Source organism: Numenius arquata, chromosome 1, assembly GCF_964106895.1.
Source record: "Numenius arquata chromosome 1, bNumArq3.hap1.1, whole genome shotgun sequence".
NCBI lineage: Eukaryota > Metazoa > Chordata > Aves > Charadriiformes > Scolopacidae > Numenius > Numenius arquata.
This window is the reverse complement of record NC_133576.1, coordinates 15,007,430-15,033,226: the sequence shown is the minus strand read 5'-3', so window position 1 is coordinate 15,033,226 and position 25,797 is coordinate 15,007,430. Positions and strand designations below refer to the sequence as shown.

At 47.7% G+C, this 25,797-nt stretch overlaps 1 protein-coding gene across 2 annotated transcripts in view; it reads right to left on the bottom strand.

Annotated features, from left to right (window-relative positions):
- Positions 1–897: 897 nt before the first annotated feature.
- The window catches only part of LSAMP (limbic system associated membrane protein), a 313,903-nt gene continuing 289,003 nt past the window's right edge, over positions 898–25,797 (bottom strand). The window contains exons 6-8 of one of the 2 annotated variants that reach the window (XM_074155709.1): positions 25,617–25,765; positions 19,455–19,490; positions 1,470–1,567 (exon numbers count right to left, since the gene is read on the bottom strand). In XM_074155709.1, the coding sequence (XP_074011810.1) occupies positions 1,470–1,567; positions 19,455–19,490; positions 25,617–25,765 (283 nt within the window). Of the gene's footprint in view, positions 1,568–19,454; positions 19,491–25,616; positions 25,766–25,797 lie in introns of both variants that reach the window. The other variant, XM_074156510.1, reaches the window with a different exon arrangement.

Sequence of the window (25,797 nt, the reverse complement as noted above, 5' to 3'; positions counted from 1 at the left end):
GCACACTATACCTACAGGAATGGCTGCTCAGTGATGTCCAAGGTCTCATCGCTCACATCCCAGCAGCCCCCTGTCCCCCGTCCCTTTTCCCTCTGCACTCTGCAGCGCTGCAGGCCAGTCCTGGTTTCTTCTGCTTATTTGGACAAACACACATGTGTGCACACTCCCATGCGTGTGTGCAAGCACTCATACATAGCAGGGGCTGCTATGCTGGTACTTGAAGGCTGAAAGCCAAACAGGTTGCAGGTGGGAGAGAAAAAGGCTAAATAAAAGTGCAGACTGCCTCTTGCAAGCAAGGTGACCATGAGTCAAAAAGCCAGTGAGGATGCCAGAGAGGGGACACCGCGGGAACCTGTGTTGCAGCTGCCCCTCTCCCCTCGACCCTCTGCCTGAGTGATCTCTTAGCATCTTGTCTCACACTTACAAGGCAGGACATTATCTACAGCAGGATGAGCATATGTACACATGGACTGTTCCTTTTGCATGCTTAGAGAGAACAAGAGAAAGAGAGAGAAGACGGAGCGAGAGCCACGCATGCACACACGCACACAGGCATACACGGGAGAAAGAGGAGGACACCTGGTCAAATTGAGGTGGGAGAGGAAGAGGATTAAAAAAAAAATAGAAAAGAAAGAAAAGTATGTTTTCAGTAGAGTTGACACAGCTTTAGTTCAGGCCAGCGAGAGTGATGTTGCATGAAGGAGGGAACAAGAAAGAAGGTGTTTAGCAAGGGCTGGGTGCACACGAGCACAGGGTGAAGCAAAGAGAAGAAGGGGTTCTTCACAGGACACCAGTGTGCAGAGAGCTTCAGGTGACTTACTCTGGTTTGTGGCTTTTTTTTTCTTTTTCTTTTTCTTTTTTTTTTTCTTTTTTTTTTTTTTTTTTTTGTTTTGTTTTCAAATGTATGAACTGGCTGAGCATTGGCTCACAAAAATGACCCAGGGCATCCAAAAAGTTAAGATGGCTATAGACACCGAAGCAAAGACCTCTTTCTGCAAAAGAAAGAAAGAGGAGGAAGGAAGGAAGGTAGGTGAGGGAGCATGGAAAAGAGGAAGGAGGAGAGAAAAGAAAAGGGATCTTCTGTTTGATTGGCTTTGCATGTTTTGTTGGATTGTTTGCATTGCAGCATCCTCCGGCGACACAATCCGTGCTGGTGTCCCATTCTCTCCCTTGCTTCATGTTGCCTCCTAGATGGTCGGTGACTTGACAGCCGGCTTGTCAGGTTTCGGATTAAATGTTGCTGAGTCTTCTTTGCTGTAATTTTTCCTCTCCCCCCTCTTTGCTCCTGAACACACAAAAGTTGTGGAAGAAACAGTCCTCTCTCTCTCCCCCCCCTCTCTTTTTTCTCTCTCCCCTCTCTTCGCTCTGTCTCCTGTATAACGCGTTTTGTTTTGTGTGTTGTTGTTGTTGTTTTTGTGTTGTTTTTTTTTAATTATTATTATTATTATTATTTTTAATTCTGATTTGTATTAACATTTGCTGAGTAGGCAGAGCAGGGACGCTGCCAGCAGCCACAGTGGGACGGCCAAACTCATGGAGCCGTTGTCTACTCTCCCTGTGCCGGGTCCTGCAGGGTGCGAGAAGGGAGAGAAAAGAGGACAAGATTACACACAGCTGGGCAAGACGAGCGTAACACAGGAACACGGCGCTTTGCTCCTGGACTGCTCCTGCAGCCGAGGGCCAGGGCTGCAGGGCACAGCCCCCTTCCCACTTTGATGAGCCTCCATCCAGCCCAACTTAGGCTTCTGCCTGCCAGCTCCTCAGCATCCTCCCCTCCCACCCAGTGCTCCCATGGCATGTGGCTTTGAGCAACCTGGTCTAGTAGAAGATGTCCCCTGGCTGTGGCAGGGGGGTTGCAACTAGATAATCTTTGAGGTCCCTTCCATTGGTCCTAACCATTCTATGATTCTCCCTAAGAAATACCCAGACTAGAGAAACAGGGCACAGAGCAAGTGGGAAGGCTCAACCCCAGCTGCTGACCGCATCCCTCACCATGCCTCCAGCTGGGAGCTGCTGGCCGCCCAGCACGAGGGCATGGCTCACACCTTCACATGGGGCAGCCCCCTGGCCACCAGCCCCGCATCTCCCTGCTCCGCCACCTTTCTGGTGGTGGCCCTGGAATGCCAGGCAGGGCTCGTTGTAATTCTGTGTGGTGGCCAGTGCCTGTCTGCAGCCAGACACCGGCTCCGCAGGGGCTGATTCATCACAGCGGTCCGATCAATAAAACATGGGCCCAACCAGCGGACGCCTCCCCTCCCAGGGGCTGCGCTGCAATTATTTATTTCTTAATCAGGGTGGAAGGAGGCTTCACTGCTGTGTTTATGGCCCTGTGGCACGACACCTATGGGGTGAGGGCGCAGGGTGTGCCAGGGAGGTTGATTTTTCATGAGGGTGGGAAATGAACATGCATGCGTGTGTGCAAGAGGCGGGGGGCAGGGAGGAGCGCTCTGCCGCAGCAACAAATAATGCAGCCTCGCTCCAGGAATATTAAGTGCTAACACTCCTGACATCTTTTCATTCATCCTCTCATTTATGAGTTCCTTTTTCTGGATGGCTTTAAAGGCAGTGATGCTGTTTTAAATTCACCCTGCAATACCAAGCCTTGACAGCCTTTTCTTTATAATGGGGCAGGGAGGTGTATATGGCTAGGGTTTTGCAAATGCATGCTCAAGTATTTGTACACATAGGTATACACATATATGTACATGTATATGTACACATGCATGTACGCATACATATAGATACATGTACATGTACACATATATGTATGTGCATATATACATCTACATGTACACATGTATTCAGTGTTTTACACAGAATGGGCGCAGGAAGATGCTGAAGTGTGGAAATGGAGATGAATCTATATGTTGGGACTGATCCTGCTGCGGAAGAAAGACAACATGCTTACTACCAAGAAGAGCTATGTCTAATGTCAGGGGGACCCCCCACCTCTGCCAAAAAAAAGCGCCCCCTGTTCAGGAGAGCAAAATGGGACAGAAATGCAGTTGCTCCCTCTCACAACCCGCAGAGTTTAGCAGGCGAGGAGCCCCTCTCTGCTGGGTGGAGCATGGGTGCCACAGGCTCGCTCAGCAGCATGGTCGCTATTAAACTCTATCTAGTGACTAAAAGGCAGCAAATCCAAGAAGGATGTCCCCAGAGCCCCTGAAATTCTGTAGCACTTTCATTTGTGTGATTTCTTCCTAATGTAGCCCATCGCTTACTAGATCAGCTGGTTGTGCCCCAATTCTATTCTTTCACTATTAAGTAAGTATGTGCTGAATTGTGTGGAAAATTTATATTCCATCTATGGCTTCTTTTTTCAGTCATTCCCTGCTCATCTTTTGTAGCTTGTCACACAAATCTTACAACACTGTTTTTTTACTCCTTGTTTGGGTGACTGGAACTTATTTTCCCTTCTGAGCTCAGGAACAAGTTCAAGTTCATCTACTACACTTACCTGATCTATGTGTCAGAGAGCATCTTTCATGGTCAAATGACTAAGGGGAGGATATTTGGGAACATTTGCATGCCATGTTGGCAGTGAGAAAGTCCCAAAACACGACTTTTCTGGCCCAGCAAAAAATCAGGAACACACCAGGTAGGGCGTGTTGCCCACAAGTTTTCAGCCACCACATTTTTTATTGTTTGGCTAAAATGCTATTTGTCTAACACACATGGAGACATGGATGTATCACATACATGTGGCAACCAGCCCCTCCTTGCCACTTTTCTAGGGTGAGCATGCAAACAGAGCAAAGGCATATGTATCTATGGAGGCACACAATGTTACACACATCTAGCACAGCAAAGGGATAGGCATGGTTGGCCTTGCCAGGGTACTGCATGGCTCAGGGTTTGTTTCTTTGGAGGGGGTAGGGGTATGGTATGGTATGCTATGGTATAAGAAATGAGGTTCTGCAATATCTAGGTGTAAGGGAGGACACACAAGGTATGGTTTGATGAAAGACTGGGGAGAGGAGAGGGTCACACCAGCTTCTGCTCTGCTTGACCTTGCGTAAGCTTGAGGATATCTGACAAGCCAAGACTCCTATCTTCATGGCTGAAAAATGGTGCGAGTTATATGTCCTCCTAGTTCCCTGCTAAGCTCCCTGCACGTGCCACTGAGTTGGTGGGGATGGCTGCAGAAGCCCCTTCATGTGCAGTCCTGATTATCTGCATGACATCATCACAAGCTAATACCAGCAGTGGTTTGCCCCAGTGGCCCGTGTGTAACTGTGTGGGTGCCAGGCAGCATGTTAAGCTGACCCGGAGCCTTGGGACCCAGTGTGGTGTAAAGCCACTGCAGCCTCTGCACATAACCCCGGGAACTGCATGTCATATCTGTGTCTCACAAATACGCTACGTTTACTACCACATGTATTATAAAAATGTGGGAAGGTTATAGGTCAATCACAAAATAAAATCTTGAGAACTTTTGAGAATTTAGAATGTTAGAATAAAATAAAATAATTATCTTTGAGTGAGATTTTCTGCAGGAAATAGTCTCTATTTTCAGTTGACTCTATTACTCTCAGTCTTTTTCACAGCCACACCTCAGTGCTGCCGTGCTGCAGCCTGTCTGGCTGTGACGGCCTATGTTGGCATGGCTTGGTGTCTCCGTGTGTGCGTGTGCGTGTGTGTGTGTGCCTCTGTGGACTGGGTGCACTGCTGATGTGTGGGGTGACAAGGCACCCCCGTGCCCACAGGTGAATGTCCACGCTGGGGGGCGCGCATCAGCCACCCTGTAGCCCCGTGCGTCTGTCACGCACAACGCACCGCCGCACCCCACACCCGCAAGCACACCCACCCAGCCGCACACATGCACAGGTGTGTAACAACACCCCCGCCCCCGTATATACACACAGACGCCACACACATGCAGCCCCTCCCCAACCCCCCCCAAACCCGCAGGACGGTGTATATATAATGTGCTATAGGCAATCCTGCTTTGGCAGGGGAGTTGGACTAGATGATCTCTAGAAGGTCCCTTCCAACTCCAACAATTCTGTGATTCCTTGTCCGTCCCCCCCGCCACACACCCCCGCACCACGGTCGCTCCGCGCCAGCAGGGACAACGCCGCGGTCTCCGCCGCCACCTGGCGGCCACCCCCTCCCCGCCCCACCGAGCCGCCCCCGCCGCCGCCACTCGATCGAGCATCCCGGGGAGAGCCGGGGAGAGCCCCAGCAAAGCCCGTCGCGACCCGGCTGCCATCTCCCCCCCACCCCCTCTTGGCTCGGGCTCCAGCTGCCGCGCCCGGGCCCCGGCTCGGAGCTCGGCCACCTCCGCGCTGAGCAAAGCCCGCGTTCCCTGGTGCCAAAAGCCGAGAAGCGACCCTTGCAAGTGGGCACAGGGGACTTTGGCAAACGGGCGGTGTTTCCCCCCCCCCCCACTCTCCCGCTTTCGTAACCTTGATCCTGTGCTCTGGGAGTTTGCTCTGCAAGCTAATCTCCCGGGCTAATCGCTCCCCTGCAATTTGGCAGCGCTGCAAAGTTTGTGACCACGCAATAGCTTTGAAGGGGGCTTTCTTCCACCGCAGCCAGGCAAGGAAATTGGGTTTCTGATGATGATGAGTTAATATGAATATCTGGCAGCATTTCACAAGTAAACCCTTAAGGGACCCCCGACCCCAAACGGCTGACCGAGTCGGGTCACATCAATCAAATCAAGTAGGAACAGACTGAATATTGGCAAGGGCAAAACAATTACACTTCTCTTCCTCGCTCCAAATAGTGAGACATATATACAACCAGTGCACATGCGGGTGGACCCCTGCTACGGTGACTAACTGTGCTACAACAGCCTCACGGGACACCGCACCCCATGTTTCCGAGGGATTGTCCGTGCCACGCAGTCAGCCTGGGTGATCTGCACTGGTATCATGGCCCAAGGTAGCTTTGGCTGAGATTTAGAGAGCTGTAGCTCTCTCAGGGCTGAAGGGAACCATGCCACACCCCTCTTCCCAAGGTAGGGTAACCCAAGCCATATCCTTAAATTTAACTGTGGGAAAAAGAGAGCCGCGCCACCATGACCTTGCTGCTCCTGCCCACCTGCGTGTCATGGCTCCATCTACCAACCTAACCTGGAAGGGTTTCAAGGAGGGGTCTTTTCCTTGACACTTCTGGGAGAACATTTCCATACTTTCGGGTGGGGACGCAGAAGGGCCAGTGAGGCCACCTGGGACTTGAGCGATTTCACCCAGTGCCTCACCCTCCTGCAGGTAAACCCTTCCATGCAGCAGGAGGCAGAAGAGTTGCTGCATGCTCTTGTGTGCGGTGTGATGCTTAGGTAGTGTTGCAAGACCTTCACCAGCCACGCAGGGAGAGCCAGTGGCACCTGCTACAGCTAAGGTTGCCTGACCTTCCCCATCATAAGGCCCTGTTTGTGTAGTACTTCACTAGCATCAACAGGGCAGGTGGAACAGTCCCTTGCTGGCTGTTTGCTTTGGGCTGATTTTAGTTTTTTTAAGTGGAAGAGCAGCAGCCAAAATATTTCTGCTGTGTCTGAGAGCAACGCTTGAGGAGGAAAAAAAAATGTTGATTTTAATCGTAAAAAAAAAAGAAAGCTAGTGACTGTCCCTCAGAACATTTTTCTGCTCTGATGCTTTGGCTCAGAGCCTTGCAACAGTATAGAGATTTGGTCTTCAGAAAAAGCTGAACAGCTACACAAAACTATCTGCCTTCAACACCCTTGGGGAGGGCCTCCCCACACACTTCACACATCTTGAATGACTTTCCTGGGGCCACCTGAGTGGGTCAGTGCTTTGGCCCCTCGCAGGTTTTAGCCCCCTCCCCGCCCCCCATACCACGGGCACAGCACAGCTGGGTTTGCTACCTGCTCCTCCCTGGAGAGCTGCAAGCTAGGCTAGCCCAGGTTTCACTATAAAGGACATGGGTATGTAGGCTAGCTTGCATGCTATAGCTGTAACGCCTTTTTTTGTGTGCGTCTGTGTGTGTATGTGTGTGATGGCTCATGAACTGCTCCTACTCCTGTGGAGGGTGTAGGAAAAGACATGACAAGAAGGGTGGTGGGGCTTGGGTGAGGTGGTGGAGGGAGAGGGGAAAAGCAGGGTGCTGCTTACGTTCACAGCAAGCCACAGCAAAATTGCAAAGCCAAGAGCCGCTGTCTTCCTCAAAAATAGCTGGCCTCCAAGAGGAACATACCACAGGAAAAGCCCGGCTCTACGGGGTCAGTCCAAGGGTCTTTTCTAACCCTCGGTCCTGGCCCCTGCAGGTGCTGGGTGGGGGCTAGTGGGGAGCGTGCGGCTGGCATGGCATCATATTGGCCTGCCTCAAGTGCTTCAGAGTCATCCCGAGCCAGCGGAAGCTGCACTCCTTGACAGATTCATTTTTTCTTCCATGAACTTGGCCAGTCACTTCTGGACTGCCTGAAGACTTCCATATCCACAACCTCCCTCAACTTCTAAGGAGCACCATGGCAGTCAGCTGCCAGCAGTGATATGTCAGCCACACATTAAATTTGGGTGTTATGTTCTCCAATGACTTTAGGACCTTGGCATTAAAAGGAAGCCTGGCACACTGTCCATTACTAATTACTACCTGAACTGGCTAGATTAAAAACTTAGTCACTCCTTGCTCTGCAGTCTCCTCTGCTGACTGCAGGAGAAGCAGGCTAAGGAAAGCACTCAGTGTGGGAAGAACTGTCTGTGATGCATTCAGATCTCCCTGAGATGAGCTTTTTGTCAGGGAAACTGTTAAGAAAGAAGCTAGCCAGTGTCAAGAGATTGGTGGCCACTGAATGCTCAAGTCCTGAATTGCAGAGCTGCAAGTCTCCCCACCAAACCTGGAGCACAGCTGTTGCTGAGCCCTCAGTGGATGCAGCCCAGGGGGCTGAAGGGAGCACGGTTTAGTTGTGAGAGGACTTGGTATGATACCCCTCAAGGCTTAAGCAACTGAGACTCGAGTGGTGCGTCCTCTGTGGCACAGGCTCAACCCCAGAAGACAAGGCTAGCTGCAGAAATCACCAAGAGGGGAGCAAACTTCTGAGGTCTGACCTTTGTGGGTTGAATAAAAGGGCCCTTTTTCTCCCTGCCTTCAAGCCTTGAATTTATAGTGCTATAAGGCTTAGCAACACACTGCCTCAGCAGCAGCGGCCAAGGTCAGAAGGCTGCTCAGTAGACCTGTACATGCCCTGCCTCATGGCAAGCGTTAGCCCCTCAAAGCCTATAGTGCCCATTTAGGATTGGGGGTTGCGTGAGGAGGTGATAAATATGGGAGGAAGATTATATCACGTCAGAGACACAGGAAAAGGCCGCTGTGATGGGGGATATCAGACGGGGGTAATATGGACTGAGGCGATATGATGAGCCTTACACTTGTACCAATGCAGGGCTACAGCACAGGAAATGATATCAGGGAACTGAAATGGCAATATGGGCATGTGCGCCTCAGGACACTGAAGATGGCAAGAGGAGGAAATGTCAGCCAGAGTGAGGATGGGGAGATGTAGGAGCTGGTGTGAGCATGCAGGTAACAAGCACAGCTCCTGGGAGAAGGGGAGATGAAGAGAGGAAATTAAACCCAGATCAGGCGTAGGGTAGCAGGGATGGTGGAAGAGAGGTAGGTACAGGGGAATGATGGTGTTTATGGGAAGAGGGAGTTAGTACCAGGAATGCAAAGCCAAGGAGTTGGTAGCAGCCTGGGTCAAAACTACAGGACGAAAAGTGGGGATTCCTACTGAGCTGTTTAGGCATGGATGCAGTGCCAGATGCAGCTCAAATGCCAACAAGTAGGTATGACAGAGGGCAGGAACACTGTGTGAAGGGATGCTGCCTGCTCTGTGCAATGCTGGCGTCCAGCACTCGGGTGCCCGGCACAAACTCCCTGGTTGGCACACATAAACTCCGCCCCCCCAGCAGACTCTGCTTTGCCACCCTGCCGCCCAGCAGCAGGGCCGTGCTCTTTACACCTTTCTTTGCCCCGGGCTCCCTCCTGCCTTGTTCGGCCACAGATCGGCGGCGGGAGCTGCAGCCCGGCGGTGCGGGGCCGGGGGAGCCGCCGCTGTCGCCAAATCGCCTCTTCCCCGCGAGGTGGCAGCCGAAAGCCGGGAAAAAAAAACAAATGAAAATCCGTGGCGCTGAGCCTGCTCGTCTTCCAACCCCAAGCAAGCCTCCGGGCTGGGAATAGCACCGGTCGGCAAGGACACAGAGGGTTAGTGGCTGGGCACACCTGGGGGAAAACCCCGGGGTCCTGCACAGCGCAGCCCCCGCGGGACCGTGCTAAAGAAAGGGTGCCAGCTCTGCGTGGCTCTGAGCCACTTTTGCCTGAGGGAGCCCAATATGGCCATGTTTTTTCACTGAATTTCACTGAATTTTTAGAGTTGGAAGGGACCATAAAGATCATCTAGTCCAACTCCCCTGCCGAAGCAGGATTGCCCAGAGCATGTCAGAGCCTGTTACTCAGGACTGCATCCAGGCGGGTCTTGAAAATCTCCAAAGAAAGGGACTCCACAACCTCCCTGGGCAGCCTGTTCCAGTGCTCTGTCACCCTCACCGTAAAGAAGTTTCTTCTCATATTTGAGTGGAACCTCCTATGTTCCAGGAACCTCTTATGTTCCTCCTATGTTCCTATGTTTTGAGGCACAGAAGCTGATCCCTGCTGGTCTGCGTCTCTCCACAACCACTACGCAGCAATATCCTTGGTAAAAATGCTCAGGAGGGGCAGATCTGATCTGCTGGTTGGTCATCCCCATCAAAAGCAAGACATGTCCCCGCTACAGCAGCAAGAATCCAAAGTTGCAGGGAGTGGTGGTAAAGTTTCTAGCCCGTTCTACTTCCTCCAGACAGATATTCTGCCTGCTCTCCCTTCGCTCCCTCCAGCTCCCTTTTGCAACACCGATAGCACCCCTGAAGGGCCCCTAAGGGAGGGGGATAGAGGTTGTGCCACGCCATGTAACCCTTGCTGAACAGGCAAACTAGATCAGACTTGAAAGCAAATCCACAAGTCCACTTGGTTGCATAAAGGCATGCCTCCAAATGCTGTGGCCAACATGATCACCACCAGCAGAAATTGAACATACACCTTTCAAGATTCCCAACACAGAACTTTAAAAAGGGTCATTTGAGATGCAAGCAGAAAGCAGATGTATTTCTGGTCCATACCCAGAGGGAAAAAAATCACCCACCCATCTACATGTTTCACACAAGTATTTGCCAATCTAAAATATTCTACTGGGTCTTGGGTCCCATCATCTGAGTAAACCAAAATGGAGATGGGAAAAGAGAAAGCAGGTGCCAGTTTTCCTCTTATTTACATTAACAAGACTCCAGGGCTTGACGTATCTGCAGTGCTGATGGACAAGTGTCCACGGAGAAGTTTCAAAGGGCATCAGAGAGCAACAGGCCCCTTATTTGCTTTGGGGAATCTGTCCTTGGGATCCTGTCAAAGAATGGGAGGTAAAACCTGGTTTAAGAGGACAAGGAGCCCCCATGAGTTTCTAAATGGAAGTGAGGCCAGGAGGAGGCATGGGACAGGCTAGGAGGACTTGCCTGTGATGGGAAGGAAGGAGTGATGGCAAACCAAGTAGAGCTGGCCCGCTATTTTTTCCAAATGCTCTCCACTCTGTGTGGTTCTGGGCTCCATGCTGTTGACAGGCTGACTCTGCTAACAGTAAATGCTGGAGTCCTGCTTCTTGAGCAAAGAGGAGGACCAAAAATGAGGGAAGAATGAAAAAAAAAACCTCTAAAGGAGAAGGTTCAAGGGAAAGGGGATGTGCACCATACAGGTCTCTCTCTGTCATCTCACCCCCTGGGGCTTGGAGGGGTCTTAGGTTTTACACTTGCCAACTCCTCTGCCAGAAATAATTTTTCTAGTCTGTTGACTCTCTTGCCAGGGCTTCAGAAGATGAAATCTTTATTATCATGAAGGCTTAAAAGGGAGGAATACTGTTAATTCCATTTTCAAGGTCATACTTTGAAAGTTATTAATTTCTCTCTTCCAGGGCTTTGCACTCTACTCTGAGGCTTTAGGGATTAGCAGCTTCTACTTACTAGGGTTCATTTGGGGCTTTTTTCTTACTACCTTCTTGTGTTCCCCCCCTCCTCTTTGAGAAGAAGACACGATTTTTCACTCCCTGTTCTTAATGTTGAAACTGTTCTGTTCATTACCTGCTTGTACCCCATTCTCACTCTCAGTCCTGCTCCTGTAATTAAAACCTGACTGTGACTGCAGTGGCAATAGGCTGGCTTTTCTAGAGGTAGAAGTACCACTGTGTAAACTAGAAACGATGCCCTCCAGCAACTCTCCAACAAGATTAAGGAAATGTCTCTGGTGTCTATCAATCTTAGCACACGGTTTAATGTATTTCAGAATTTGTTCATGCTTTTTTTGCACTGAACAGTTCTTCCCCATGTTTTGGAGCTCATTCATGGTGTACTAAGTACTCATCTATCATACCTCATGTCTTAGTGAAGATTCATTCTGTAATGCAGCACACCCATCCTTCCCTGAGGTCTGAAGAATATCCCTGAAATTGTATTTCTCAGTGTCTTTCTGAGAAGGTCGTGGTGTTCAGAAGCTGGCTGCTTACACCATTTATCCTGGAGCTGGTTTACAGTACTCCTAGTCTAGAACTGAGCTGTTATCCTGACCAATGAGTCTGGTGGTGGCTAGAAGACCATCTACATTGCAAGGTTACACAGATCTTTCATCACCAGATCCTGAAGATATCAAAAAGTTCCAAGATTTTCTCACAGCTGAAAAATAGTTCTCCCACCCCTTCCATTCCCCTAGGAGCTGGAGGAAATTTTAAAAACAAATAAATAAAAAAACTATTTGGCAAACTACTGATACAAAATCAGTTACTTAAAACGGCTTTGTCTTCAAACCATTCATTGAAGACTCTCATCCTACAAGCAAAACATCCAAAAACATGCACAGCACAGACTTTTTCAGGGTCCATCAGAGGGAAGATCTGAGCTTTTTCTGCTTTTCACTTTCCTAGGATACAGCAATCCCTCCCCTGCTCCACTCTCAAGCACGTTTACGGCACAGCAGACCAAAGGTGATACCAGCACATAGTCTAGTGTATCAATAGGGAACATACAGCATAGCCCCTCCCCACCCCCCTGGAGCACATACAGCCCTATGAAGCAGGTTTGTTAATCAGAGGCTCTGGAACCTCTTGAAAAATTAATATTTTCATCAGCTTTATGTCTGTCTGTTTACCCACTTCATCCCTGCTATGGTTTTCCACAAGATTTGAGGGATATTTGGCATGAGAAAGATTTGAGTAGCTGTGGGCAGAAATGAAGAGGGAGGGACACACTGAGGGGTGACTGGGAAGGAGACTGAAGCAGGAGAACTATATCGGGGTGGAGCATGACCAGCATGCTTGAGGTTGCTCTGGTACTGAAATCCAGTCGTAACGCCACCTCTGCCCTTCCTATCTCTGCCTCTGCCCTCCTATGCCCTGCTTCTCATACCTGCAGCACGGCGCACTCTCCACCTGTCCCTGAGGTCTTCTCAGGGCCACTTCTTTGCGGTGAGCTTAGTGGAAACCAACTCATGTCTCCATCCCTCCTTGCCCAGGAGAAGCTAGGAGGAGGTTTCAGCTAGCCTTCGTCAAGGTCTGCTTGTGAACAATGAGAATTATGGGACCTGTATCATGGGAAAACTATAAACAAGCCTGTGCGCTTCTCTCAGCATTTCAGTGAATTAGAGATTTCACAGGAGTCAAGCTGGGCCCAAAAACTGGTGCATATCTTTAAAACATGTGGTCCAAGTAAATACTGCTTTGTGTCACCTGTAGTCCTCATCCAAGTACGGATGGGTATATGTGTGTGCAATTCCAAGTGAAACTCCTGGTCACCTTAATGCTCTAACAGTGCACATGGCTTTAATGTCTGGCCCAGGCGTGGGGAAAGCTGGACTAGAAAGCCATAGTGGCTTCCCACAGGCCATTCCCAGACTGGTAATTAAAAAAGGGAAAGTTACTGCAGCTTACAGAGGCAGCTGAGACGGCCTTCAGCTGGATGAGTTGGGGCAACGGAAAAGATGCCTGCAGCCCCTTTGGTTCATCCTTTAGATGTTCTAGGATGCCTGGAAATCGCTCAGTGACTGTGGGATGTGCCTCCAAGCACGGGGTGTGCGCATACGGTGCATAAGGTGACCTGGCTCAGGAGTGTACTCGTCCACCAGTGAGCATATATATCTGCACCACCTACCGTAGAGGCTGCCTGGCCAGACTTTACTGAAGCTATGCTGGTTATAGCACATCCTCTTCCATGGCCTGAGCCCCTGCTCCTGTCCATGCACTCATCCCCCAGATTGCAGGGGGACATGCAGGTGATGGTGGGGAAGGGCCAGGTGCATTTCTCCTTTGCTCACCTTGCCGCTAGACCTCTCCCTTTTGCAGGGGAGCTCTGCTGATAGACCTGCTCACCCACGGGAGAGAAGGCTTGCCAGGAGCACTCTGCTTTTTCTGCAAGCCTGATTTCTTTGGAATGGTTGGCTTTTTCCCTGTGCGGCCCCCTCCCTCCCAAACCCCACACCTCCCTTCTCCTGGTTGTTTTTGTTTTTAGAGAGAGCGCTTAGACAGCTGTATTAATCATGCAAGCCCAGCCATGTGTAATGTGCTTTATCAACAGCAGAGCAGACACTGAATGGCAACTGGTTCACAAGCAGGCCCGGTGCAGTGCCTGAGCTGGGTAGATAAACCTGCCGCTTCCCAAACCGACTTACCGTCATGGGTTAGTGAATGGAGAGACTGTTCACTTGGGACAATAACCAGAGGGGAGGCCAATTTGTTAGGCAAATTCTTGAGTGGTTTACACTGGAAATGGAAGTGGGAGGAGGAGGATGAAGGTGGGAATTACTCTTTGGTCATTTTTCTCTCCGGGGTGGGAGGAATTTTTGTGTGTGCGCAAGGATTAAATCAAAACAACTGTGGCTTTTCTTCATCCTCCTCCTTGCTGCCCGCCACACTTCAGTCCCAGTCTGCCCATCTGGCAGGTGAACATGGGAAGTGAGGAGAGCAAGAGGGAGAGAGCAAGGATTTAGGAAGATCTGCTGTGCAGAGGGTATAAATTGCCTTCATCGTCTCTAAGGAGGAAGGTTCAGTTGATGGCTTCAGAAAATCATCTCACATACAGATGGTATCAGGCTATGAGTGTCCTCCAGGCTAAGGATATCTGTCTCAGGAGGGCTGTAGCCTGCCCGAGCTCTGCTCTGCAGGGTAATCTGTCCATGCTACACTGCTGACACTATCAGTGTCCCTACCGGACAACTGATTTTCCACGGCAGTTGCTCTTCCATGGGTTTGTTTCTAATCTCTGCAGTGCAGTTGTGTGTTTCCTCCCACTGGTTTCACCCAGCCTCCACTCTCCCACCTGACTACTGTGCCCTGACCTCTGTTTTGCAGGGCTGTTCTGCATGCGGGCAAAGCCACACGTGTGACTAAGCAGACCTTGAAATGCCTTCTCTATCCCAGTGCAGGAGCTCGGCTCAGAGCAATATCTTTCTGGGACTTTCAGTCTCAGTTCCTACCCTCTGCTGCTGCTCTTCTTCACTCGTTGGATTCTCCACAGCATTGCTGCTGGAGAGGGTTATGCAAATATATGCAACCCAGGGCTCATTTTGGAATAAATCAATCTAAATTAAAATTAATGAACAAAAAGTACAGAAACAGATCAAGCAATAAAGCCATTTCTCTCTCTTTTCCCCTGTGTCTCTCTTTTTTCTTTAAGAAAGCTGGTTTCTTTTCTTTATGGTTTTTTTGGGGGGGAAGAACCAGAACAGTTGTTTGGTTTTTTTAAGCAATCTCAGCAAACACAAAATGTCTGTTGCTATCCAGAAAAACCCGTCAAGCGATGCTAGTAGCTGCAGTGGAAATAATTCTTGGCATTTCTTTTTTTCCCTAAGATGCTGTTTCCAGCTACATCCCTACTACCCCTTTTGGAAGGCACCATCATCACCTCTGACTTTGATTTTATCTACTTTTAACCACATGCTCAAAATAAGATACAATGTCATCCCTTGCCTGGCGCCTCTGAAATAGCAAGAGACAATTAATATGACGTTGCTTTCTGCCATCACCCTGTCCTGTCTTTCCTGTTCGCTTGGCCTGAATCCCTGCAGGCTTGGCACCCAACGGGATCCCAGCCTTCAGTGCCTGCAGACATGGCAGGGACAGACATTGACCCCAGGCAGCAAGAGGAGCTTGGCCTGGTTGAGCATCAACCCTGCAATGCCACCCCCTTCTGCACTCACCAAATGGAGAATGATCTCTTTGGAAAATCTAGCTGGGAATCGCCAGCAGGAAGCAAGGAGAGACGTAAGTTGTGCTTCCCACCCAGAGTCATGGGCGTTATCAGATGCTGATGCCCAGGGCTCAGCCTGCTTTCAGGGAAGAGAGGCATACTCCAAGTAGTCAGGCACATGTCACAGCACAGTGAGTAGTACAGCTGAACTATGGCCCCTGAATGCCTGAGACTATAGGGAAATACCAGATTTTCACATGGCACTATTCACGCCCTCCTATGCTCAGTCCCTATGGCTATTATTTTTTTTCTGGTGGTAGTTTCTATGTCAGGATCACAATAGGATGAGATTGGCTATTTTGACCTGTTATGGCTATTATTTTTTTTCTGGTGGTAGTTTCTATGTCAGGATCACAATAGGATGAGATTGGCTATTTTGACCTGTTTGTGCTACAATTTCCCCAGCTCTGCCAACTAGTTTGTTTCAGTGGCTGTGAAGGCTTGTGTTTTCACTGACCCTTTCTTGGAGCCCAGCTGAGAAAGCACCCTCTGGCCTCAGTGAAGAGGATTCCAGAGACAGACCGTTTTTTTTAGTTGGCCAAACTGTGCTGGGAGGGCTGGTTTCTGTGGACCGTTCCCACACCACTGCCTAGTCAGCAGACCCCCATAATGTGTTGATCCTTTACAATCTGTACTCTTGGATGTTTTCCCCCATGCTTCTCTCCTTATCTTCGAAATATTCAGATATTCATCCTTTTGCCAAAGCAGACCCCGCTGACACAAGAACTGCCTTCTCAGCAGGACTGACATGGCCATGCACTACAGAAAATGAAAAGGGGAGCAGGGGTGGGTGGAGGTGACCACTGCAACAAGTGAACTCTCTTCTCCACAGCTAGGAAAAGGTCTGAGAAGGTATTAGAGAGCAAGATGTTCTGTTTCGCACTCTGGTCATCAGACCCAAATGGACATCTCTTGTCTCCCTTCCCCCAGCTCCCACCCACCCAATGAAGGCATTAGTGACAGAACAAGCTACACAGGCTACAGCTAAACACAGACTAGCTATGATCTACAGTCATACAGGGTCATTCTCCGATCAGTGCGCATTTTGGCAGAAAGACAGGACTGCTCATTCTCCATTTCCCTCCCCCTCTGCTAGTTATGAACACACTATTGCTATAAATCTTTTGTCACTCTGTTGATGGCCATGACTTTGTCTGATGAGGTCCCAGATACTGGCATACTTGATGCCCCATGGCCAGTTCTGGATGTGCTGCTTTCTGGGAAACATGGCATCCCCGTTGCAGAGCTCCCAGGACATTCAAGCTAACCATGCCAAGAAAGCCCCTGGTTAGTCTGTGGTAAGCCCTCATCACAAAACTCCTGTGAAGAAGACTCATGGATTTTGAAGCCCACAGTCTGGCTAAGCCATTCTGATGTGGACACTAGGTGCTAATCATGAGGGAGGGAGTCTATGTTCAAAGGTCTGAGGACAAGGGACAACGGAGGACAGAGATGGAGCAAGTGCCATACTTGTGACAGATCCCTTTGAGGTTCAACAGTGATCCCACTTGCCCTGTTGTTGGCAGGTGTGGTGTGGAATCAGCAAATTCTCCTTTTCCAGAAGAAAACCCTTTTGAAAAGCCACCTGATGATGCAGTAAGGCTACCTTTGTGACAGCCAGGTCTTGTGTCATCCCATTATAACATGATGTTTCAATGCAGACAGTAAGATGTGATGACGTAGCATCATCCCAGAAGACATTTCAGGGCATTTTGAGTACCTGGCTGCAAAATCAGGAGGGCTGGAAAATTTACCAAGGACAATTCAGTTGAGAGCTGAATCAGCTGGGTGCCACCAGCCTTTTAGGAAACTGTCTCATCAAATTCAAGTCCCATGTGTTTAGTCAAATGGGCTGCTTCTGAGTCTCCAGCCTGCCTAAAAGCAAGATGTTTCCACAGCAGCTAGCTAATGATAGCAATGCTTAGCATGACTACAGTGTTCTTCATCTCAAAACACCTTCCGTTTAAATTAATGCTCAAAAAACCCCACAGGGCAGGGAAGTGTTACTGAGGCTTAAGAGAAGTGGAAATTGAGGGAGAAAGAGGGAGGAGGCTGTGATTCTGGTCATTGAGGAGAGGCTTATTTGAGAGCTGAGGACTGCATCTCAGAACATCAACTCACAGAGGGGAAAAAGGTCTAACAAGAAAATTTTATGCCTAAGATTTCTTTGAAGGTGAACAGCAAAGTAAAAGCAAACTTTGAGATAAGTGCCAATATCTGTGCTGAACACCCACATTGGAGAAGCTGGTAGGGGCTTTCAGAAAACAAATGAGGTCCAGAGTATTTAAATTCTATTTTCTCCCTCTGCAAAATCCTCTTTATGTATCCTGGGTCACTGGAAATATTCTAGCATTTGGCACCACAAATTCGTGGAGACTCCTCACAGAAGTGATGTCACACCAGGATGTCCTTCAAGGTGATCTCAGGAGACTGGGGAACAGTAAAAGGAAAAAAAAAATAACAACTTCAAAGACAGAGGGGGAAGTGTTTTAAAGGATTGACTAAAGCTGTGCAGGATGGCCTTGGCAGCTTGATTGGGAGGGGTATTTGGTATGGAAAACCTGGCCTTGCTCACTTGCAGTTTTTGCTTTATCATTTAGCTTAATGGGCTACTAATTCAAAACCAGCTGTAAACAGAACTGGCTATGAAAAAAATTAACACTGCCTGCCTGTGGAATTTAAGGATATATAATAAAAATAATCATAAAAAGAAAAAGCCCTGGGTTTTCCATCAGACAAAAATATTTGTCATTGAAAATTCTGCTTAAAAAAGAACATCCAAAATTGGAAAACTCCTCAAAACCGTACATCCCAAACAGCCTCAGCAACTTTAATTTCATATCCAAGCACAAGTTTCATTTGCAATACATACGATAATGGTGTTTAATTGGATTTATTTTTCCACACTAGGTTCCCAATGGCCTACTTTACTCCCTTTCTCAGCTCCTTGAATGTTATTTACAAATCACTCTCTGGGATTTAATTTTAATGGTAGCTTGATTTCTCCCCTCCCTCCCCCCTCCTTTTTTTGTAGGTACTTTTCTTTAATTGTATTTGTGGATTTGCCTTTTAAATAGGCAATTGTGACTACATCCTGAGCCTGAATAAGTTGCCAAGAGCAGAGCTTGATTTGAAAGAGTAGAGTAGTTAAACGGAGCTGGTGTAACACCCAGCATTTATTGTTCTTTTATGGGAGTACCTGCAGGTGCTTTACTTGGGTAGGTGCCCTTTTGCAAAACAACATGGGTTTGTAATAATACTCTACTCCAAAGCTCTGCACAGACATTAACTGTTTAGGCCTCTGAACATCCCCTGAGTTGAGTGCATCTTCATCATGTGAGGTAAAACAAAGATACTAAGGTGCCCTAGGCCAAGATTTTTTAAGTGAATATGGGGACTGTCTGCCTTATTGTTGATTTAGTTTCAAACACTGCTTCCAGCCGCTGTTGCCTGCTTTCTGGAAGTGTCCAGTCTCCGCATTTTTTCAGAATCTCAATGTCGCATCCAAACCTGATGGAATCTTGCATGGATGTTGGGGCTGCCCTGCCTGGACCTGAGGCATGCTTGGACAGCACAGAGACAGGAAAAATACTCAGAGTCTGTTTTGCCTTCATACCTTCTTCTCTTGCAATAAAGCAGACAGAAACACCTCACTATGTGACTGACAGACTTGGGGGTGTGTGACAGAGGAATGAGAAAACAAAGTGTTTCACCGTGAATCGTTCATACAACTAGAGTGAAAAAACATCCTGGTAGCAATTTAATCTTTAGCTTCTTCCTTTTCCCTCTGCAAAATTTTAGGTCTGCTTATGCTTTTGATCCGAATCACAACATGTTGGCAGAGACAGCTTAGGATGAGAATATATATTAGGAATAGGTCTGCAGACAAATTGAACCTCACTGAAGACTGTCCAAACCTGGGTGAGAACACAATGTCATGACTCAAAGCTTGGCTAAGGTTGTTGCTGTTTAGTTGATTGTTTTTTTAAAAAGGGAGAGGGAAAGGGGAAGGATGAAGAAGGTAAGCAAAGGAGACCAAATGACGTGTAGACGAGAAGGGAAAGCCCTTATTTTCCTGCATTTCTGAGCTGTTTTGCCCATATCTAACTCTGAGCATTTGTCAGGATGATGGAGAATGACCCGGCTAAAGAGCTACTTCAACATAAAACATATACTGACCTGGAAAAGGATTGGGGAGTGTGGGTAAAACTCGTTCTAAGGGGGGAAAAAAAACAATAAGCAACATGCAGGAGAAAAGGAAAAGCCACTTTTCACACCAAGCAAGCAGCAGATACAAACCTGATGGAGTTGTCCATCACCAAATTAGATGAACTAGAGTAGGTTTCATATACAGAGCATTTTGCTAGCAACACACCTAATACACATCAGCATCCCCTGGGACTGGGAGTCAGAGAGAAGTCATTTGAAAAACTAAACAAATAATATCCACACAGCAAGAGGGATTAACCACCTGCAGTGAAGGTAATTGGAGTTGATGGGCCATATCTCCCCTCTGACTTTCAAGACCACTCATGTCATCACACTACAGCTCCTCTTAGCTACTCCTCTGGCTGGAAGCTAGTCTTGGCAGAGAGGTGAGTTATGGAAGTCCCCCATGGGTTGTTGCTGCCTCCCCACAACCTTCTCCACAATGGATTTCTTGACAGTGACAGATCCCCTGAGGATTTGAGCATGGGAGCAGTCACCCTGGTGAATCCTCAAGGGCATTCTGCTTCTTTTGAGCTTTTGTCTTCTAATGGGAACAGAGGTTTTGCAGACCCATCAACCTCTAGTTGTATGCAGAGCCTGCTGTTTTGGTTGTAGGGATTTTACAATGCGTCCTCATTATACGTCACAGCATAACTTTGTTATATGTCACTGCTGGCTTCACGCTTTGCTTCTTCCACACAAGGATCTCAAAAGAATTGCACAGAAACTGAGGGAAAGCAGTGTCAGAAACTTCAGTCTGTGGCTACCAGTAGTGTTAATACCATTTTAGAGATCGTGCAGTTGATGCATGGAGCAAGGAAGCAATTTGCCCAAGGTCAAATGCTGAACTGTTGGCAGAGCCAGAAGCAGAACCAAGAATACAAGCCCTCCCCCGGCCTGACTCTGATCACTGGGTCTCCTTTCATTACCTTCAGAGCTTGCTGGATGCCTCGTACTGACTGAGACAAGTTCCCACTTATGGACTGATCAGTAAGTAGACATTTAGCAGTAGAGATATGCCACTATGCAACAGCTGATAGGCCTGGAGCAATGAGTTGTCTCCTGGCTTACCTGTAAGGATGGTGCTAAGATCACTGCTGATGGACATAGAGCTTGGCAGGATACATTGGTAGTCCACTATTATTCTCTGATCTACCCAGGCTCAGCTATTTGGAGGCCAATGCTCTTTATACAGCATCCCTGCTGCAAGGAGCTAGTTTCTGACTCACTGGAGCCCACGAGGATGTAGCAGGTCAGGCCCATCCTAGTGACACTGGCAGATCTCCTGCCCTCATGGTGGAAATGGAGCTGTTCGAATCCACAGCAAGCACGGGGGAGATTGTCTCTGTCGTAGAAAATACACGACTAGCCTCGATCTCTGTGTTTATGTAGCAACAGGGGACTATTGTTCTGCGAAAGCAGGCTGTTGTGCTGACATGACTTCCTTGTTACTTAGTTTGGTTAAATAACTCAACTCCCCTTTACCTTCTTCCTGCACAGCAGGCTGCAGACTGCACAGCATAAGCGGTTAAAGCAAAGCACTACGGCCTCATTATCATGCTGCTTTCTGTTCAAGGACTCTGCCTCTGTTCCCCTCACTCGCTGCGTGCTGGCTTTATTGCTCCACCCTGGCTCATCAGCAGTGGCTCGGCCTTGCCCCATCTGGCTATCACCCCAACCACTTTCCTCCTCTTCCCAGTCTCCCCGTTATTGCCAGCCCCTGGCAAAACACAGGCACTGCACTAAGAGCCACTAGGAGAGATTTCGGGCACAGTTAATGCTCCAAACCCTAGCAGCAACCACCCTAAGCAAATGCTCAGGTACATCAAAGCGTGGGCAGAGAGGAGACGGGGTGTAAGGGTGTGCACACGGGCAGCGCTTGTGCTGGGGCGCTAACAAATAACGGCAAGTTAGAGCCAAGTGCCAGCTCTTCTTCGGAATGTGCCTCTCACTGGGATTAAAACTGCTGGACTGAAATGATAACTCTACCTGAAGCCTCTGGGGGAGGCAGGGGTGGGATCCTGTCTGCTGCTGCTTCTAATTGGCAGGGGCCTTGCCAGCTGCTGCTTCACCTCCACCATTCCTTACTCCCTGAAGGGAGCAGAGGATGCAAGCCACAGAGGATGCGGCAGGGGACCTGCTGAGTTGGCAGTGGCCTGTAATTGGGACAATTTAGCCAGCAGGACTGCATAAGGATGTGCAACACTGCCCTGTTGTCTCCTGGTTTATCCTCTGGGATGGGCTAGCTCTGTGGGAGGCACAAGTCAACTAGTTTGGAAAAAATTTCATTTCTTTTCTCTGCCTTGCTAGAATGCACCACGTGCCGTGCCTGCTTCTGTGTGCCTGTTGGAGTGTGTGTGCTCGCTTATACATCACACAGGTGCATGCGGATGTATACATACTCATGTACACATAAATGTATGTACCTATATGCTTGTACGGCAGATGTGTATGCACATATATATATATCTGTGTAGCACGGGTTAAGGTACAAATTGTGGCTTTTACTCATAATGCTTCTCATAGCACTGTTAGCTGAGTGGAATGAATATAAAACAAGTTCTCTCCCGCCTTTATTAGGAGTCCAGTCCTAATAGTCCACTAAGGAAAAAAAAACCCTTTCCCTTCAGTTGTAGCACTACTTTTCACCTCTGTTGCTTTGTGATGGCAGCTCTGGCTTGGCCTCTCTGTCAGGTAATTTTCACGGAGATTAGCACACTCATGAAGGTTACTGGCCTTTTCCTAAGTCTCACAGTATTTTGTGCTTGGGGGTTACAAACCCTCTTTGTAGGCTCTGCAGAGCTGAATCAATCTCCTGGCTTACTGAGGTCCAGCCTCCCAACTCCTCATATCTACAGATGTGTGATACGGCTACTCCTCTTGCATGGGCTCTGGTGCTTGTTGAGCCCTTCCCTGAACTAATTCAGCTCAGTACAACAAAAGAAAACGTTTGGGGGCGCTTTGGGCTCTGGTTTAGCAGGTTGAACTGGCTCAGAGTGTGGTTCACTGAGTACCAGAACAGGGGAAACAACAAAAGCACCTGGCAGAGAAAGGGGTGAGAAAAAGGATGGGGGAGGAAGGGATGGCAGCAAGATATTAGATATCAGTTGTATCATCAAACTGTAACTGAGCACCCTCTCTGCGAACATATTCCATATTGCCCCTGGAGACAGGTTCCTGGGTTAGACAGACCTTTGGTACGGCCATTTTTATGTTGTTGTAAACTCAGTCTCCAGGAGTGAAGGGTATAAATCTCGCCACCTACAGCAGGCAATCCTGCTGCTACATCCTTTAAGGAAGATCACTAGTTATCTATTCATACAGCTCAGGGGAGTTGCTTTTGTATTTTAATGCATCTTCTGTCTATGGCATTGACATCTAAGGCATTCGGTCTGTCCCAGAGTTTTTCAATGCTGGCTGAGATTTTCTGGAATTGTAGTCACCCATTTTTCTCTATTGCTAAACTGTTCTTCCACATCATTTTGCTAGCTCCCTTTCTGCCCTCCACCTCAGGCAAAGCTGCTGGTACCTCATTATTAACTCTCTGGTTGTTTCTTCACTCCTGGCTGCCATTCTTTTTTGTGCTGCAATGGGGTATTGAGGAATCATCACTGTATCTGCCTCCCTAGTGGGATGCTGCCCTACAGTGAGCTTGTTCTCTATTTAAAAAAGAAATAAAATCTCTGATTCTAGGGATCAAAAACACTCCCAAGTATCTGAGCATCTGCTGTACCTTGCAAAAACTTGGCACTGCTTTATTTTTCTGCCTGGGTGTGTGGCTGGGAGTGTGTATTACCTGTTATTTCAGCTACTGTGTGATCTGTGTGATCACTACAGCATTTTTTTCATCTGGGCTTGGAGATTTTTTCAGCTGCTTTCATTATCTTTATGAGGCTGGATTCCCTTCACTCTTTTCCCCTCTGGTTTCTTAACCTTAGAAATACCAGCTGTAGTCTGCCTGAATTTATTTTTTTTACTCTCTCTTTCTCTCTTCCACACTAACTAGAAGGAGAACAGAGATTTCTTGAAACCATATGAAGCAATTGCACACTGAAGAAATAAGGATTAACTAAGCAACAAAAATAAAAGTTAGAAACAGTCCACTGAAAATCATCAAATTTCTCTCAGCTCCTGCACTTCCATTCTTCTGGCTCTTGTGAAGTTCTCTAGTGTTTTCCAGCATAAATAGGCCTTGAATTTCTAAGGTAAAAATGATAAACAAAATCCAACAACTCGAGAGAAGGAAAGTTTCACTCTTGCACGTTGAAAGGAGGCTAAAATAGGACCCTTGCTGTTGCAACTCATCTTTAATAATCGCCACATTTCCTCCTGGAATAGTTAACAGCAACTTTGCAAGATCTCCCTGGGTCTCTTACAGGTTCTGCCACTCATTTTATGACCATGGGTAAACCACTTCTTCACTCTGTACCTTAGTTTCCTACTGCAAAATGGTGCTAATAACACTCACCCATTTCTAAATAACTTGTGATGTTAAAATATTCATTGCTAGCAAATCCTTTGAGATCCTTTGAGGTGAAGTTCTGAAGTCACGCAAAACGCTTTTCTAGCAAAACCAACCCCCCAGCTAAAATCACGTGTGCATACATACATTATTGAATTTCATCTTATATTTTGTTTCAGAGATGCATTTCAGCTCATCTGTGTAACAGGAACCAACAGAGAGGGCCAAATTTAGAATTCAGCCACAAATAATGGATTCTAAACTTAGCATTATATTAATATCAGCAAGAACAAATCTGGAGTATTTGAAAATTGTGTTCCAGATTGCTGCCTGAGGATTTTATTTGAATCTCATGACAGTCACAAGACCAGGGTGAAAAGACTTTCAAAGTAGAAATTTGCTTTCTGTGCTGCAATGCTACAGGAGATCAAATATATGTTCTTTCATAATAATATCTGCTCTTTAGAAAAAAAAACCAACCACAGAATACACCCAAATTTTGCAAAAATTCAAACTGCCATAACAAAATTCAGAGGTGGTAAACAAAGAATGCCAACAGATTTATCCTTTTGCACTACATCTGTTAAAAAATAACCAAACCAAAACATTGCTTTTCTGGTGGTTTGATTAATCTGACCACACAGAGAGAAACTAGACTAAACTGCGTGCCATATTAAGACTGCTTCACAGCTTATCTTTTTTCTCTTTAAAAGGACATGCAGGTCATGGCCTGAGTGTTGTAATTCAGTTTGGGACTGTTAGAGGAATACAGCCCTAAGTCGCTTTTGTGTCTATGTGTCCATTCATGTGAGTGGGTCATTCTGCTGCAGTCTATTTCTAGTGGCAATAATAATGTGTGGTCCACGTCGAGCCCAAGTTTTGGACCTGGAATCAGGAACTGAATTTTGAATACATCACAGTTTGTACATGTGCATGGGTGGTAGGTGAGGGGCAGGGGCTCCGTTAAGGGTCAGGTTTTAATCAGCTGCAAAATTCAGAACCAGCAGGTAACTCTGCTCTGGAGTTTGGTCTAGTCCCAACTTCTCTCTGTTTATACTTACTACGACAAACTCAGCAACTGAAAGGTAGCAGAATGAGATCCAAGGAAGTTTATTCCATATTTCATCTGCTGATTACCTTTTCCTCCATGTTCCCTATGGTACACCCCTTTAAATCATTCTGTCTTTTCCCACTTCTTTCCCTTCCATTTTCAAACTAATTTCTCTTTTTCTTGACTCTCTCTTGTTCTCCTCAGGCTCAGTGGCTAGTTCTCTCCATCTCTCTGAATTACTTGTCATTTCTCAGCTGTCACGGACCCTCTGAGCCCTGGCCTTCTGTCTCCTTATTAAAGAGGCTGTCATTCTAAAGGGTTTTTTGTTTCCAGGTTTAAAACAAACACGTTTTTATTATTTTAACAAAATCTGACTTCAGCAAAGAAAGTCAATCAAAGGGCTGGACTGTAAACCTTGTAATTTGGCTGTGTTTGTGTTTCATGGTCAGAAATGTAGGTATCTGAAGCAGAGCGCTGAAAGCCAGTTCATGGCTGGAGGCCTGGGGATGTGGGGGTGGCAAATGGATGCTTTCCCGAGTTTTGGTCACTGTGTGCTTCCTACACAGCCTGGTCTTTGCAACAGTGATACAGACCTCCCTTCACCCTCTCCCATACTTACTGTAAAGGTATAGGCTGGCATTTGTGACTCCCAGCTTGTTGGCAGCCACGCAGGTGTAGTTCCCATAGTGTTCCTCGGTGACGTTGGCCACCATCAGCAGAGACTGGCTCCCCGTGCTCTTTATCTCCAGACCGTTGGCGCTGTTTATCCTGGGAAGATGGGAGAAGAGGTGTATACTGCA